The 16,466-nt window shown below is 58.4% G+C and overlaps 2 protein-coding genes across 2 annotated transcripts in view; one reads left to right on the top strand and one right to left on the bottom strand.

Moving 5' to 3' along the window:
- Positions 1–5,592: 5,592 nt before the first annotated feature.
- The window catches only part of FNDC5 (fibronectin type III domain containing 5), an 18,584-nt gene continuing 7,710 nt past the window's right edge, over positions 5,593–16,466 (top strand). Inside the window, exons 1-3 of the mRNA XM_049820627.1 lie at positions 5,593–6,078; positions 15,521–15,636; positions 15,941–16,139. Of these exons, the coding sequence (XP_049676584.1) occupies positions 6,000–6,078; positions 15,521–15,636; positions 15,941–16,139 (394 nt within the window). The 5' untranslated portion in view covers positions 5,593–5,999. The remainder of the gene's footprint in view (positions 6,079–15,520; positions 15,637–15,940; positions 16,140–16,466) is intronic.
- S100PBP (S100P binding protein) overlaps positions 11,416–16,466 on the bottom strand; it is a 26,540-nt gene continuing 21,489 nt past the window's right edge. The window contains exon 5 of the mRNA XM_049820626.1: positions 11,416–11,924. Coding sequence (XP_049676583.1) covers positions 11,772–11,924 — 153 coding nt within the window. The 3' untranslated portion in view covers positions 11,416–11,771. The remainder of the gene's footprint in view (positions 11,925–16,466) is intronic.

Here is a 16,466-nt window from a genome sequence, read left to right as displayed (position 1 = left end):
CTGCCCCAGCTCATCCTGGGTTTGGGGGCTGCTGGATGTGCCCAGGGCTGGATGGCGGGGGGGGGGGGCTGCAGCTCATCCCGGCTGTGTCCCACCACCATGGTCCTCGAGGGCTGTGGAGGTGACACCGCCGTCCCAGGGAGGTCACCGCCTCGTTGAGGTGGGCATGGGTGAGACACGGGTGGGGTGGTCTGGCACTGGGGCGAGGGGGAGGGTACCCAGAGGGGTCCGGACCCAGCCTTGACCCTTGTCAACCCGGGGCCGGAGGGGTTAAACGCCACTGTCACCAGTGCCACCAGTGCCATCGCTACACGCGAGTCCCGGGCTCCCTCTCGTGGCATCTCCCCCGTTTCATGGGGTGACCGAGGAGCCACGGGGAGGGGGGGGGGGGGCAGTAACAACCAGGACAGCTGACCCGGGAGGGGGCTGGCTGGGTGACACCGAGCCGGGGGGGGGGGACCCCGAGCTGGGGAGGGGGCATCCCCGCCGGGCCCCCAGCCCCTTGCGGCAGGATCCCGCGGGACGCGTCTGGGCGTGGGGCCGGGGTGTGTGGGGGGGGTCCCCTTGCGGGGGGGTACGGAGGGATGGGGATGGAGGGGGGTCCCGGCTGCGGCCCCCCCGCCCCGGTCTGCTGCGGGGTGTCGGCAGGTGGCAGCAGCGGCCTTCGGCAGCGCCGGTCTGCGGGAGGCACCCTGGGGGACTGGCACCCTGCACCCCGACAGCACCCCGACACCACCCACTGCATCCCCTGCACCCTGCCAGCCTGGCACCCTGCACCCCAACACCACCCCCTGCACCCCGCAGCACCCTGGGGGACTGGCACCTTGCAACCCCTGCACCCCAACACCACCCACTGCATCTCCTGCACCCTGCCAGCCTGGCACCCTGCACCCCAACAGCACCCCCTGCACCCCGCAGCACCCTGGGGGACTGGCACCCTGCACCCCGACAGCACCCCGACACCACCCACTGCATCCCCTGCACCCTGCCAGCCTGGCACCCTGCACCCCCTGCACCCCAACACCACCCCCTGCACCCCGCAGCACCCTGGGGGACTGGTACCTTGCACCCCCTGCACCCCAACACCACCCACTGCATCTCCTGCACCCTGCCAGCCTGGCACCCTGCACCCCAACAGCACCCTGGGGGACTGGCACCCTGCACCCCGACACCACCCCGACACCACCCACTGCATCCCCTGCACCCTGCCAGCCTGGCACTCTGCACCCCAACACCACCCCCTGCACCCCGCAGCACCCTGGGGGACTGGCACCTTGCAACCCCTGCACCCCAACACCACCCACTGCATCTCCTGCACCCTGCCAGCCTGGCACCCTGCACCCCAACAGCACCCCCTGCACCCCGCAGCACCCTGGGGGACTGGCACCCTGCACCCCGACAGCACCCCGACACCACCCACTGCATCCCCTGCACCCTGCCAGCCTGGCACCCTGCACCCCAACACCACCCCCTGCACCCCGCAGCACCCTGGGGGACTGGTACCTTGCACCCCCTGCACCCCAACACCACCCACTGCATCTCCTGCACCCTGCCAGCCTGGCACCCTGCACCCCAACAGCACCCTGGGGGACTGGCACCCTGCACCCCGACACCACCCCGACACCACCCACTGCATCCCCTGCACCCTGCCAGCCTGGCACTCTGCACCCCAACACCACCCCCTGCACCCCGCAGCACCCTGGGGGACTGGCACCTTGCAACCCCTGCACCCCAACACCACCCACTGCATCCCCTGCACCCTGCCAGCCTGGCACCCTGCACCCCAACAGCACCCCCTGCACCCCGCAGCACCCTGGGGGACTGGCACCCTGCACCCCGACAGCACCCCGACACCACCCACTGCATCCCCTGCACCCTGCCAGCCTGGCACCCTGCACCCCAACACCACCCCCTGCACCCCACAGCACCCTGGGGGACTGGCACCTTGTACCCCAACACCACCCCCTGCACCCCGCAGCACTCCCTGCACCCTGCCAGCTTGACACACAGCACCCCCGTGCACCTCACAGCACCCTGCCAGCCTGGCACCCTACATCCCAACACCACCCCCTGCACCCCGCAGCACCCTGCCAGCCTGGCACCCTACACCCCAACACCACCCACTGCACCCCACGGCACCCTGCCAGCCTGGCACACAGCACCCCCTGCACTCGGCAGCACCCTTGGGACCTGGCACCCAGACAGCACCCCGACACCACCCCCTGCACCCCGCAGCACCCTGCCAGCCTGGCACCCAGCACCCCAGCACCACCCCCTGCACCCCGCAGCACCCAGCTCTGCCCAGCACTGCACCCTGGCACCCCCCCCCCCGCAGCCCCCCGCACCCGGCTCCCCATGCAGCACCCTGTGTAGCTCTCCCCCAGCCCCCCCCTGCAGCCCTGCTCCCTTTTGTGCGTGATCCCTGCAGTGTCCCCTCCAACACGCAGAGTCACACCAGAGCACAGAGTCCCCCCCCGACACCCAGCATCCCCCCGTGGGTATCCGCAGCCAGGCAGGAGTTCCTGGGGTACAGGGGGGGCAGAGACCCCCAGAGCGGTTCCCAATGAGTGGCCATACAGGGTTGAACTCTGCGATGGGGTGCAGGGCACCTTCACCTCAAGAGCTTGGGGTGCCACAGGGAGGTGCAGGTGATGGTTGGGGGTGACCAAGCTGCTCTTGGGGCATGACCGCGGCTTTGGGGGCCAGGGTCTCCTGGGGAGCAGCAGCACAGGGTCCTCTGGATCTGCTGACATCGTTCTGTCCCACCGTCATCCCCTGGGGACTCCAGGGCTGGGACAGTCCCTCTTGGGGGACACCCAGAGCATCTCCGCACACCCCATCCCTTTCCCTCATGGGCTTCAAGGGAGGCAGCCCGGGCCAAAACCGGCCCATGGCAATGGCCCTACCCCACAGCGCTGATTTAGGGACAGTTTTCCGTGTTATGGGAACGTGGTCTCAATGCTGGGCTCCTGCCAGAGCCCGACCCAGCATAGTTAAGGTGAGGTGGGACAGGACAGGGACTGGGTGCGAGGAGGGGGATGGCTGGCAGCGTCCCAGGTGCCCGTCTGGTGATGCGAGAGGGAAGAGGAACGACTGGCGAAGCCTAAGCGCGTAATTAGAGCTGTGACTTAATTGGCACACCCGGGACACGCGATGGGCGTTGCGTGACTTGAATAGTGATGTGCTGGTAGGGGCTGGGGAGGTGGAGGAGGGTCTGCACCGCACAGGGAGGCAATGGGAGCCCAAAGGGGACTGGGAGGGGGGGCCAGGACACCTCAAAACCCCTTGCCCGGTGGTGAGAAAATAGAGGGGACAGGGAAAGGACAAGCACAGCACGGGCCACCCTGTGCACCCAGGGGCAGCTGGGACCTGAGACCCCCGGAGGGGACTTCAGTGCGGTGGTGATGTCCCAGGGAACCTGCTGAGGATGGCAGACGTCACAGGGCTGGAAAAGAGCAAATGTTTCCCCTTTATTTGGAAAGGGAGACAGGAAAAAAACCCAGAGAATGATGGTGTTAAGTGTCTTCAGCCTCTGGAAAAATACCAGAACGCATCAAAAACCCTCTTGTGGGAGCCTGGGAGGTAGCGGGGTGACAGGGAGCAGTCCTCTTGCATCTGCCAGGAGCAACCAGGGCAAGACATCAGTCTTCCCACATTCCGGGGCCCAACCTCGGCTCACTGTCAGCCCAGAACGGGGTCCAGCCCAGGCAGCACCTTCCTGGGGCCAGCTGAGCAGTTCGGCTGCAGGGAGTAACTGGTTTTGTGTGACAATCCCTCCATCTCGTGGCTGCCTGGAGATTTGGGGCTCCCTGTACGGAGGCGAGGAAACGCCGCTGCCGACAGCGTGGAGTCACATCCTGCTGCGATCTCAGCTTTGTGTTTCTGCCGGGAGCTGGAGCGGGTTTGGCTACATCTGCCTCAGAGTTGGGGGCTCCTGATCCTGCTCCGGGTGCGCAGCCCACGGAGGAAGCACCGGCAGGAGCCCAGAGCTTGGCAGGCTCTCCTGCCCAGCCTCGTGCTCCGGCGAGGGAAAGCCCAGGGGAAGCAGGAACCCGGCCTGCAGCCACCCCTGCATGGCTGTGCCCAAATTCCAGCTCCATCAGCTGAGTTCACCCAGCCCAGCCACGTGCGGCTGGATTTGGAGTGGGCACCGAGCTCAGCGCAGGCCGCTCCGGTGAGGGGCTGAGCACCCCCCCCCTTGCCAGCCCGGGGCTCCCGCTCCTCCCCTGCACCTTCTCCACCACTGAAGTGATGAAATTTTAATCTGCTTCCAGGCAGGAGATGAAAGAGAGGCACCACAGGCGCTTCCCTGGGAAGCAGTTGACTGCAGCCGAGCGCCCCAGCACTGCGATGGAGTGCGGCGCGGGCACAGCCCCGGCACCACGACACAGAGACGGCACTGGGAATTATCATCATCTCGGGCTGAGGAAAGAGAGTGGTGGAATGGCACAGGGCTAGGATTTGGCAGGAGAGAGCGGTCTCACGGCTCTGGTGGAGGTTTTTTGGGTCTCTCTTGGACGATGGGTGCCTATCACTTCTCCGGGAAGGAGCTTCGGTTCATGGGGAGATGCTGGGAGCTCTGCAGGATCTCCCGTACATGAGGGGACCTCTCAGCTAGGGCGTCTCTCGCTGTGATCCACAAGCACGCCGGCGGTCTGCGCACGGTCGGAGGGTCCCCAGCACCCTCCGAAGGGGAAGGTGGCAGAGGCTGACAAGGCCGAGCCCCTCATGCCCAATTCACTCCCCACTTCATCCAGCGTGGCTCTGTTGACACCACTGGTGCAAAGCAGAGAGAACCCGCCAGTCCATAAACCAAACCATAGGAACCAGGCTTGGTGTAAAAGCCAGAGGACTCCGTTGATGCTCCCGGCAGCCCGCAAGTCACGCCAAACTCCCTGGCAGGCAAATAAATACCCAGACCAGACAGACAGACAGCGAGCGAGCGATGCTGCCCAGACACACGGCCCAGACCCCACTGCCTCCCACCCGCAGCGTGGCCGGGTGCTCCCAGTCAGACCTGTCCGTACATACTGGGACCTGTAGTCCCTACCCGCTGGCACCCTGTGGTCACCGCAGCCGGACCCTCGCAGGGGCAGGACACCTCATGGCTGGTGGGGCGCAGCGGAGGGGTCGGCAGAGGCTGCGGTGGCCGGAGCTGGGTGCCCCCCATCCAGAGTCAGAGGGTTTGGCAGCTGGTGGCTGAGCTGGGGAAACGGCTTCTATTCCCTTCGACTAGTTACCATAAATCAGAGCTCTGCCGGCTTAATTAACCTGGAGGCACGGCTAATTCCAGAAGCTCATCTAATCCTCATTACCTCGGAATTTAGAGCCCGGCGTTTCGCAGGGGCTGCGTGAAACCCCGGTGGTAAAATGTCCCCGCTGCTGTGCACGGGCGGAGGTCTCGTCTCGGTGTAAGACCCCATCTCCTTTCCCCGGTAGCCCGGGGGACCCGGCAGGGAGCAAACCCCCCGGGAGGGATGGACCCGGGGGAGGGGGGGGGTGTGTGCCGGGACCCCGGCGGGGGCGGGAAGGGAGGGAAGGGGAAACTGAGGCAGGCAACGGCACCGGGCTGAGCTTGGCGGGGAGGGGGGGGGGGGGGGGGGAACCGAGCCGCCCCCGTCCCACCGCCCCCGGGGCCGGGGGAGGGACCGGAGCGGGGCTGCCCGGCGCTGCAGCGGGCGGAGCCGGGGCTCGGCGGGGCCGCGCCCGCCCCCGCCTCCCGGTCGAACCCAGCCGTACCGTACCGTATACCGTACCGTATACCGTACCGAACCGAGCCTTACCGGGAGCTTACCGGGCTGTACCGAACCCAACCGAACCGTATCGAAATCCAACCGCACCGGGCGGTACCGGGTGGCCCCGGACGGTACCGGGCCGCGGAGCTCTCCGCGGTGCTGAACGGAGCCGCCGCGCCCGCAGGACCCGCCACCGGCGGGGCCCTGCCCGGCCCGGCCCGGCCCGGAGCGGCTCGGCCCGGCTCGGCGCGGCGGCCGCGGGGGATGGAGCCCTTTCTCGGTTGTACCGGCGCCGCGCTCCTCCTCTGCTTCAGCTACGCCGGTCTGCGCCCGGTGGAGGCAGGTAAGGGCCGCCGGGGCCCGGGGAGAGGCTTGTCCGGGGTGGGGGAGAGGTTTCGGCGAGGTGGTGGTGGTGGGGGGGGAGACCCCGGTGAACACGGGTGGGTGAAGCGTGGGGGGGGGGGGGGGGCTGCGTGGAGCGCAGGCGAGCAGGGCTGCGCCGAGGGGATGGAGTTTGGGGGTATCGGCGGCCGGGACTTTGTGGGTAATTGGGTTCAAGAAGAGACGGGTGATTTCGGACACGCAGCGCCCCCCCCCCCCCCCCCCCGGGGGCACCGGGTTCGGGAAGCGCTGAGCTTTCGCCTCCACAGCCGTGTCCCAGCGTGGGTGCTTACAGCCGGCGATTCCCGCGGGGGGAAGGCGGCTCGTAGCGATGTGGTGTGAAAATGGGGGCTCGGGGAGGGCAAAGAGAGACCCTCGCCCAGCGCCTGCTTGTGTCACGGGGATGAACTAGAGCAGAGGAGGCAAAACCAGATCTGCTCTTCCAACGCCGCGCCGCGTTAGCCTTGGCAATCCCCCTCCTCAACTCCTGCTCGCCCCAGGCTCTCCACGGCCCAGCCAGTGCTGGGAGCCCTGTGAGCTCCTGAGGAAGCACCGCTGGCCCAGAGGAAGGTCTCTCCTTGGGCACAGAGTATCCCGGCCACGTAAAACCAGGCCCCTTTGAGCTGAGTGGGTCCTCTGAAGTGGGAGATCTCTTGGGAAGGCAAAGGTCCCCATGAGCTAGCTCTAATTTTGGAGAGACCAGGATGTGCTCCTCTGCATCAGCTGGGCTGAACCTTCACCCGAGCACCCTGTGCGTGGATGCCACGTCTCAGCAGGTGCTGGTGGGTGCTCCCCACGAGCCTTCGCCCCACCATGCAGCACCAGCCCAAGCCAGACGCCCTCCCCGGCTCTGCGTAGTCAGCCGGAGGGCTGTCTCCCTCGCTGGCTGCAAGATGTTGGTGGAACAGCTGCTTTGATTTGCAAAACGCTGATTGCCAGAATATCTTGCATTCCAGGAGGCTGGGGGTGACTATTAGGGATGCAGAGCTACCGGGGAGTGGAAATTCCTGTGCCCGAGCCAGCCCCGGGAGTTGCTGGAGTTACATTCACCCTCGTCCTGCCTGCGCTGGGGCTGCAGCAACCCCCCGAATGCCTTCGGCTCCGACACACGCGTCCTTGGCCAGACATCGGCACTCTGAAGTTGCCGTTTCACAACTGACAGACCCGGGGAGATTAATGAAACACTTCCAAACAGAGAGAGCGATGGGGAAAACACCGCGGCACAATGGAGGCGTCTGCAATTGTAACAGCCCTCCTGATTTTCTGTAAACTAGGCCACTTCCCCTGCTCTTCCTTATCCTTGAATCACCTCAGTCAGCAATTGAGAGTAAACATGGAGTTGTGTCCCTGCCCATAACCGCCTTCTGCTCCTGTCTTACAGGCAGTGTTTGTGTGCCGTAAGGTGTCCGTGCCACGTTATGAGCCGGGCAGCTCTGTAAACACCGATAGCCGCCCTGCCTCGCGACTACGGCGTGTGGTGGGGAGGCAGGAGACTCGATTCTGGGCTCTGACAAAGCTGCGTGACCTTGGCGTTGTGCCACGCACCCCCCGCTGCCTCCTTTTTCTGTGGTCTCCTTTGCCAAGGATTGTGATGTGCTCTCCCGGTGAGGCAGCGAACTTGTGCTGGCCCTGTTTTTCAGAGAGGGAAAAGAGGAACGAGGGTATGGAGTGCTTTTCCCAAGGTCACACAGAGGTAGTGACAGCATCACCACCAGCTCTGTGTCCCCAGCTCTACCTGACGATGTGGCCATGAGGCCACCAAGGCCTGCAAGCCAAGAGTCACTGGAAAAGCCCGTGGAGAGGAAACTGTCCTCAGCAGGGTCATGCAGGGATGGAGGCTCAGCAGTCCCTCCCCTTTGGACCCAGAGCTCATGCATGTGGGTTTAAAACCATGTCTGTTGTGAAAGTTAAAGCTGCTGTCCCCGGGAGAGGAACGGTGCAAATTCCCCCCTGCCGATGCAGTGGCGAGGGCTGGAGAGTGAGTGGCAGAGCATGGACCCTGCTCTGAAACAGGGGTTTGGCCAGTCAGGACCATTTTTTGGCAAGGTGATGCCAAGGTGAGCAAGAAGGGGGTGCAGGACCGGGAGGACAAGGTAGCTGCGAAATAACCTCCACACTAACGCTCTGCTAGCCCTCAGCATCCCACTAGCGCCGCGTGGGTGAAGCCTTCTGACTCATTCCTACTGCTGCCTGCTCGAGAGGGTCCCTGAGAAAACATTCAGGATGGTCGGCAACTCAGAAGTACAATTTAATTTTGCCGCAGCGCTTGCTCTGGAAGCAGGCTGGCCCATCCTGCCCAGCCTGCATGGTCCGAGCTGCCAGCAGCCCCCTCCTCGTTAGGCAGTGGTAATGAGGAGGGAGGTGAGCTGTGCCGGGCTCGGTGGCGCAGGGCTGCTGTTAAGGGCTGTAAGAGCAGCAGGGCGATGCTGCGCAACAATGATGAAAGACCCCAAAATAGGCCACGGCCCCTGCAACTTGCTAGGGCAAACAACGTCCCTGCCCATAGAGCAACTCAAGTCAGGTTTATTTCTGTGAGATGGAGGGGAATTGCAACACACTACCCAGGCAAAGGTAAAAATTCACCCTCCAGCACAGTTCTGGGCCCCGTCCAGCTCTCAGCCTTCACAGGACCTGGACTGGCCCTCCAATCCAAGGAGCTCCTTAACAGCTCCTCCACCTCCGCTGCCCTAAAAGGCACCAAACCCACCTGGCTGAATTCTGGTCGCTGCTCAGCTTTAAAGTGTGTTCTCATACCCTGAGCTACTCTGCAAACCAGGCTCTTCTTCCTCTGCTGAGGTGGGTCTCCATCCTCACCTCCTCTCCAGGCAGCCACACCAGCTGCAAGAGGGGAAGGAGATCAAGGTGAAGGTGACAGCCAGATCGCGGATGCCGTTTCCTGAACTGTATCTCGCCGGGAACGCTCACCTCCTCCTCCTCCTCCTCCCCAGGGGAACTGAGCTCACCCATAGCCTGGTAGGAGCAAAACCAGAAGCGAGCAATAGGCTTGGCACGCACGAGAAAGCAGTGATGGGTCTGACAGCTATTTGGAGATGGCAAACCGACCCACTCTGACCCCTTCCCATCTCATGGAGGCTACGGAGATTCCTGGCCAGCTGATGGATGGCGTAAGCACTTTATTGATTTCTGCATTCAGTGCAGGAGAGATTTAATTGAAATATGGAAGTTTCTAACCTCAGTGTCGGCCTCTCAGCGGGGATGTTGCTGTGCAAAGCAGCCAAGGTTGTGCCATCCTCTTCCAAACGCTGTCTCCTGCTGGGAACATACATGCAGAAAACAGAGACCCCTCCCAGAAAGGGATGCGCTCACACACATTAACCACGCACACCATGGCAGGATCCAAAAGCAGCCTTCATGGAGTGGTATCCGTGCACTGGTACTGAATATGGCCTCATCTTTTCAGCATTTATTGTTAAATAAACCCCTCCTGGTTTATATAGTACCCAGAGGCCAAATGAAGGCCTGACTCCAGTATAATTCAGTTAAAAGCAGAAATGTATTGAGCAGCAAAGCATGCAAATCTTTATGTGTGCAGTAAAAATCAGAGTGTTGACAAAAATACAAGAGCAGAGCTGGGTCAGCACCAGCCAGCAAACTCTTGGGAGAGCTCTGGCATCCAGCGGCTGTCCAGGAAACTCCAGGGGTTGCTCACCCTCTCTGCCTCTGACAAATTTCTCTCATTTCTCTAGCATAATATTAGAGAAATAGGTAATATTAGAGAAATAGAATATTCCTCTAATGTAATATTAGAGAAATAGGCGTGGGCTGAGAAGAGCTAGAAAAGACCATGGCACCCAGTCCTCCCTGGACATTTGGGTCCTGGATAAAACATACCACAGCAACGACTCTGCTCTGGGTTAGCAGTGTTAAAACCGAATCCTGCCTGGTTTCAGGACTCAGAGAATCCGAGGTTTGGCAGCACAGGACATTCCCCGAAGTAGAAATACCCCTTCCTTCTGCCCTAAGGAATTCCCAATGGCAGGGTTGGACACAGTAAGCATCTCTGTGCTCCCTGAAAAGGCTCCATCCTCCCCGACAGCATTTCCACCTGCATGCTTGGGCACCCTCTCCCTGGGGAATCGGCAATAGGGCTGGGGGGGAGGTAAGAGGGGGCTGGCCTATTAATATCCTGTTTGTACAGGGGAGTGGGCGGTCAGCAGGAAATAATTGCCTCTTTCCCAAACTGAAGAACCACCAGTTGGTCTTTGTGCTCTTTGAAATTGTCAGAGCTTAGCAAATAGCCCCGCTTCCCATGCGGCCGGGAGCGGGATGGCAGCGGTGGGCCCTGCTCCCTCCCACTCCCCTGCAGGCTCCCTTCATTAAAACACTCGGGGAAGCTGAGCAGAATGCCAGCCCTTCCTACATACCCCATAAAGCTGACAAGCAATTATATCCACTGAAGGCAGCCGTGCTGGGACAGCAAAGAAAAGGCTCAGGAAGGCAGTGAAAGCAGGTCTTTTTGTACCCACCCTCAGGGAGCAGGCAGCAGCGCTTCGTGGAAACATCACACGAGACCTTACAGGATGCTCCTTCCCCTTGCAGGTCATGTCCTTCCCTCTCCCGTGTCCTCAGGGAAGGCTGTGGTGCAGGAATAAAGAGCTACTGGGATTTAAGGCTGGTATTTCCACCGCTTCCCGCAGGAAAGGGCACGCAGCTTGCAGGTGGATACCACTGGACGAGCTGCTTCAGAGCCTCGGCAGGCACTCTGCTCACTGGACCATGTCCTAGGGGCTCTGAAGCAGCTGAGCCTTTCACAGCAGGAAAGGAGCTGCTTGTGGGAGAGGAGCTAACCGAATTGGAAAATGCTGTGACTATGGCATAGCCTTAGCCATGTAGGAAACAACTGCATTTCACTTCAGCTACTTCCAAGTGGCTGGTGTTTCCAGGACAGTTGAATTCAGAAGGAGCAGATTTGGGGGGGGAGGCTGGGCCCCTTGGCGGGGCACATAAATCCAGGAATACACTCCAATTCCAAACCTATAGCCTGACCACAGGACTCGACTGGCAGAGGTGACCTCCAAGGGTGCGATATTTCCACAGATTCTTCCTTTTACTCTAAGCAATGATTCCCCCCAGCAGCTTGCATGGCTAAAGGCAGCAAGCTGGCTCTCACTCCCAGCCCCACTGTAAGAGCTCACAGCAGAAGGTGCAAATTGAGAGTGGCTTCGAAAGAGGGAGACACAACAGTAAGGAGAGGGACTGCAGCAGAGGAGCCAGGAGCTCTGAGCATCTCCCAGTGATGTCTTTGTGGCCTAGGTACCTCTCTGATCCTAGAGGTGCCAGGCCAGCCACCCTGGTGTCTTGGACACCCCCTTTGCTCACCCCACCACCCTTGATCAGCAGCCCCACCTTCACAGGTGACAGCAGCAGTGGGATGGAGACAAACCTGAGCTCCTCTCTCCCTCTCCATCCCCTTCACACTACAGCTCCAGTCGTGAAGTCAACATATGGGGCAGGCAGGTGGTTTTGTCTTCCTTGTGCCAGCAGCCGCTGTGTCGACAATGAAAAGCCAGGGAGGAATCAGCCCAAAGCTGTAAAGTGTGGGGTGTTTTTTTCTCTCTCTCAAATAAAAGTCCATTAATAATCAGCAAAGCATTTAATGAGAGGCTAGAAGGAGTTCTCAGCATTAAGAGGGGATTAAGGGTAATCTTCATCGCTTATGCCTCCTTGCTGCTTGGAGGCGGTTCTGACCTGCTCTTGCCAAAAGGGCCAAAGGTGGCTAGAAGCGAGGTAGGGCTGGGACGCACAGCCCTGGGGAATGTAGGACTGCAACTCACCTGATGGGGGTCCCTGCAGGAAGGAAACAAGACACAGGTTAAGCATGATCAGTTTTGAAGCAGCCATTCACATTTAAAAATCATTATTTCATCTTAATTAATCAGGGCTTCCCCTTAAAGAGGGGGCTGCAATTTCTGCTGACATGAGAATGAGAGCATCTTTTCATCCGAGCACACAGCTCTTAATTCAAATTTGGCCAAACAGAGATCCTCTGCCAGTTTGCAATGTGTGATTTGCTCCTGCAGGCATCGCAGCCTCTGCGCTGGGATGAAGCTAAACTGCTAAACCAGAAATCTTGTACTGTATGGGTCCCTTACAGACCAGACAGGGGATGTGCTGTCCTCAGCGTCTCTGGAGTAAACATGCATGAGAAAGATTTGATGCACAGCATGTGCCCTGCTTTCTCACCTGCAGCAGGAAAGGAATAGCCCCCAGAGCCATCCCACTCTCAGTGCCCCCTCCCAGCACACCAGCAGCTTCCCTGGCTGTTACAGGCACAGAAGCAAAGTTTCCAGGAGTTGCATAGGACTCTAGAAGGAACCAAACATTTGGATTTGGCACCTCAAGGCCCTGCTAGAGATGCTGACCCCCTACAGCCAGCTGGGGAACAGAAATTACATCTCCTCCACGTGACTTCAGCTAGGCTGGCACTACAAAGAGCCGCAACTGGCCCACAGAGCCAAAAGCGGTGTGGAGTATCTTGGAACAGTGATTAGATTTTAGAAAGTCATGATCTCATCATGCATCTCCTGGGAGTGAGGAGAAAAGCATCCTCATGGATTAAAATTTTGGTTACAAATTATTCACTCAGCTCTGGGAGCAGGAAACTAATTTTCCTGGCTTTGTATTTCTGTCAAACGCTGTGCTTAATTCTCTTTTCATATTGCTTTTATACTGGTTTGACACCATTGATTTACGTTTAGTTACTCCTAATCTGTGGTAGTAAAAGGAAAGGCATGCTCTGATCTGCTGTCCCAGATTTCACTGTATTATCTGCTGACTTCAACTACCCCATCTCTCTCTCAGGTATTACTACGAAGGGGGTTTTCTGGAGTGCTCTTGACCGTTCACACCAGCTGATTTCTCCCCTGACTACATTCAGAGTCCTGTTTTGCAGGCTTCAAGCACCGAGTCGCAGCTTTGCCAAGTGCTTCCCTTCTGCCTCGCAGCCCTCCACCCTCTCTCACCAATTCCCAGAGAGGCTGTTTGCTCTTCTCCAGCTCTGCTAGGTCTTCCCAACTCCCCCACATTTTATGTCATCAGGAAACTTAGATGCTTTTAATGCTATGCCTCCCTCAAGGTCACAAATTTCAAAGGAGACTCAGGCACCAAGTGCGGTGTGCTGTACGTACCCTCTCCCCAGCCTAAAGCTTTTTTCCTGATACTCTGCTCTCTGTGTCTGTAAGGTTAATTCATCTCTTTTCAAAAGCCTCCTCAACCTAAGCTGGGTAAATCAGTGGTAGCTCCTAAAAAAAATTTAGCTCCTAAAAATATCCAGGAAAGACAATCATGCCGGGATTTAACTGTACAGCTGTACTTTGAGAAGGGCGAAGTGCCTGGCTGCAGCTGGAGACTGTTTTGTCTCCCATCTCTCAACTCCGTCATGTCCTCCGTATGTTCTAGCAAATTCATCAGGCATGACTCACAGACCTTCCCTGTACGCATTCCCATCTGCTGACTGCCCCTTCCTAAAATTAGACCCTACTCTTGCTGGCACACGGGTTCAGTCACAGGGGAAGGTGAGGAGCTGCAGACCCACATCCCTTCCTTGTGTCACAGCAGGGAGCTGAGTCCAGAAGGGACTGGTGTTCAGGCTGAGGGGGACAATCCATCTCGGCTTGTCCTTGGCCCTGCTGCTGCAGTGGAGAGTGAGGATGATAAATGTTTCTCTTCTCCAAGAGCTGGCTGGAGACCACTGCCTCATTTCATGAAAGCCAGCCCCTGAGAGACAAGAACGTTCTCAGTCTATACCGACTTGTCATTTACTCCAGTGAGGAAGGACATCTCACGCTATGAAATCCTGGAGACCATGACTGCTTGCTGCTCCTCTTTCTGAAGTCCCAAATTTGTGTGAACGTAGCCATGCACCTTTCGGCAACCTTTCTGCTCACTGAAGGACTCACTAGAATCAGTCTGGGTCCCAACAGCTTGTCCAGACATCTTATTCCTAAGGGTGTCACTGGTGGGTGTGGGTCTCCCAACTGCTGGGAAGGGGAGAGCTGAAGGCTGGACTCTGGGTGTTATTTGGGGAGAAGAGAAAGGAATAAGGTCATCACTCTGCTAAGTGTAGAACAGCACTGACATTCAGCTGGGGAATTTTGTGTTCCCGTTATTTTCCTGGGGGAACATTCACCAGGAGTGAAGTCAGTTGTTAGAAGACACTGACACTATAGCTAGAATATTTTCAGCCACGTTCAGGCGGCTGGGACTGACTATAAATCCAACAAGTGTTACTGGAGACGTGCAAACATGCATCCTTCTTTTACTGTCGACCTCAGCCCCGGCCCCAGAAGGGTAGTGTTGTGCAACGGTTACAAAGCAATAAAAGTATTATTCTTTGACGAAAGTCAGAAAAAATGACTCCTCACACCCTACTGACCTCCTGGGTGTAGCTGGAGTCCTAGCAGTCTCATTAGCCTTTACTGTCTTTGGGTTCAGGGCACAAACTGTGTGAGATTGTGAATTAAATTTGACCGGAGGGAACAGGAGTCCAGCCTGCTGCACAGAGCACTGGAAGGACTGTGCCAAGCCTACGAGGTAAAACCTTCCCCTTGAGATGCCAATAAGGGCTTTGCCCTATGCAGCTCCCTTGGGAAGAGGCTCCTGGTGAGGTTGTGCAGGAGGGCAGGAGCCCAGTTGGCACATCAGAGCCCAGGTCACTTTGGCAAGGCTGGCAGCTACGCAGATCCACCCTGCAGTTGGAAACTCCCGTGTGCTCTGGAGTTGGGAACAAACACTAAACATGGAGCCTCGGGCTACTGCTTTCACACCTTGCCCTTTTCGCATTACAATGGTCCATCAGTGCTGTTACAGCATGTTCTGTCCTGTTAGCTGTAAGCGGATGGTTGCTGGATGTCCTCCGACCATCTGAGAGACAGCCCATCAGCCGCAAAACGTGTATAAAAAAATTTTCTGTCAATAACAGGGACAAGCAAAAGAAACACTCATTTACTGCTCCTAAATTTCAAACCTCCAGAGTGCTCATCAAAGCATTCAGTTTTCAGACTTCCAAGGCAGATTTTGCATTTCCTCCCAGCTGTCACTGTCAGACCGTAATAGGAAACAAAAGAGAAAATGTGGTGCGTGGCTGGGAAGGATGAGATGAATGAGCTATTTGGTGGTCTGCTGTGTCGTCAAAAGAAACTCTTTCCAAGGGTCTGTTATTTCACACGTGTCTAATGCAACTCATATGCTCAGCAAAGACCTCCTAGAACCTCACTGGTAATTAAGACATAGAGTACCTGTAATTTCCAGGTCCTGTACCCAGAACCATATACAGGCAGGACCCTGAGCAAGGTCCTTTCCCACTCCCTTCCTTGCCCTTGCTCTTTCTCCTGCCTGCAGCTCTGAGTTTGCCTCCGTAAAGGCTCTGCTCTCCCTCCTTGCAGACAGCCCGTCGGCTCCAGTAAATGTCACAGTCAAACACCTGAAAGCCAACTCAGCCGTTGTGACTTGGGATGTTCTGGAAGATGAAGTTGTCATTGGATTTGCAATTTCCCAGCAGGTATGGTGCCTACAGTTACCCGGTTTCGGTCACGCTCATCTTCACCCCAGGTCCCCTCAGTTTCCAAATTCTCTTGCTGCAGTTTAAGCCCATTCCTTCTCGTCCTGTCCCTCGTGGTCTGGGAGGGGACTTGGCTTCCCGTCCTCTTTGCAGCAGTGCTTCATTTATTGGTAGCTGCAGAGAGGAAAGGGTCCGACGGTCTCCACGTCCGTGGTGGACAGGGCAGGAAGCAGTGGTCTTAGATGACAGCAGTGCACACGGGAGGCCTCTCCACCACTCTGTGCTCTCCTCTCTCGGCTTCCAGAAGAAGGACGTGCGGATGCTGCGCTTCATCCAGGAGGTGAACACCACCACCCGCTCCTGTGCCCTCTGGGACCTAGAGGAGGACACTGAGTACATTGTGCATGTCCAGTCCATCAGCATCCAAGGCCAGAGCCCTGCCAGTGAGCCAGTCCTCTTCAAGACCCCCAGGGAAGCTGAGAAACTAGCCTCTAAAAATAAAGGCAAGTGTGGGTGAGTTCCTATGTGGCCCCTGGGACACCCAGGCAGCGTAGGGCTCTGCAGAGAGGAAAGCAGTATCCTGTGCAATGAGAACAGCTGGGTTAAACACACACAGGACTGAGTGCCCTCTCACAGCCCCATGCGGACAAGCGGGATGCCCTGAGTATACCCAGCAGACAAGGCTGACGGGTGCACAAAGCGATAGGGAGATGCTGCCAAAGGTTGGCTGTTCATTTCTCCCGTTTCAGATGAGGTTTAACAGGCAAAATGAGAAGGTTTCCAGACTGGGAGCTGTGCGTCCAGCATCCTTGCAAGTGGAGAATGCCAGG

This window comes from Accipiter gentilis, chromosome 17 (genome assembly GCF_929443795.1).
Source record: "Accipiter gentilis chromosome 17, bAccGen1.1, whole genome shotgun sequence".
NCBI classification, from domain to species: domain Eukaryota; kingdom Metazoa; phylum Chordata; class Aves; order Accipitriformes; family Accipitridae; genus Astur; species Astur gentilis.
Note: the sequence above shows the minus strand (reverse complement) of the source record. Positions and strands in the feature narration are given on the sequence as shown.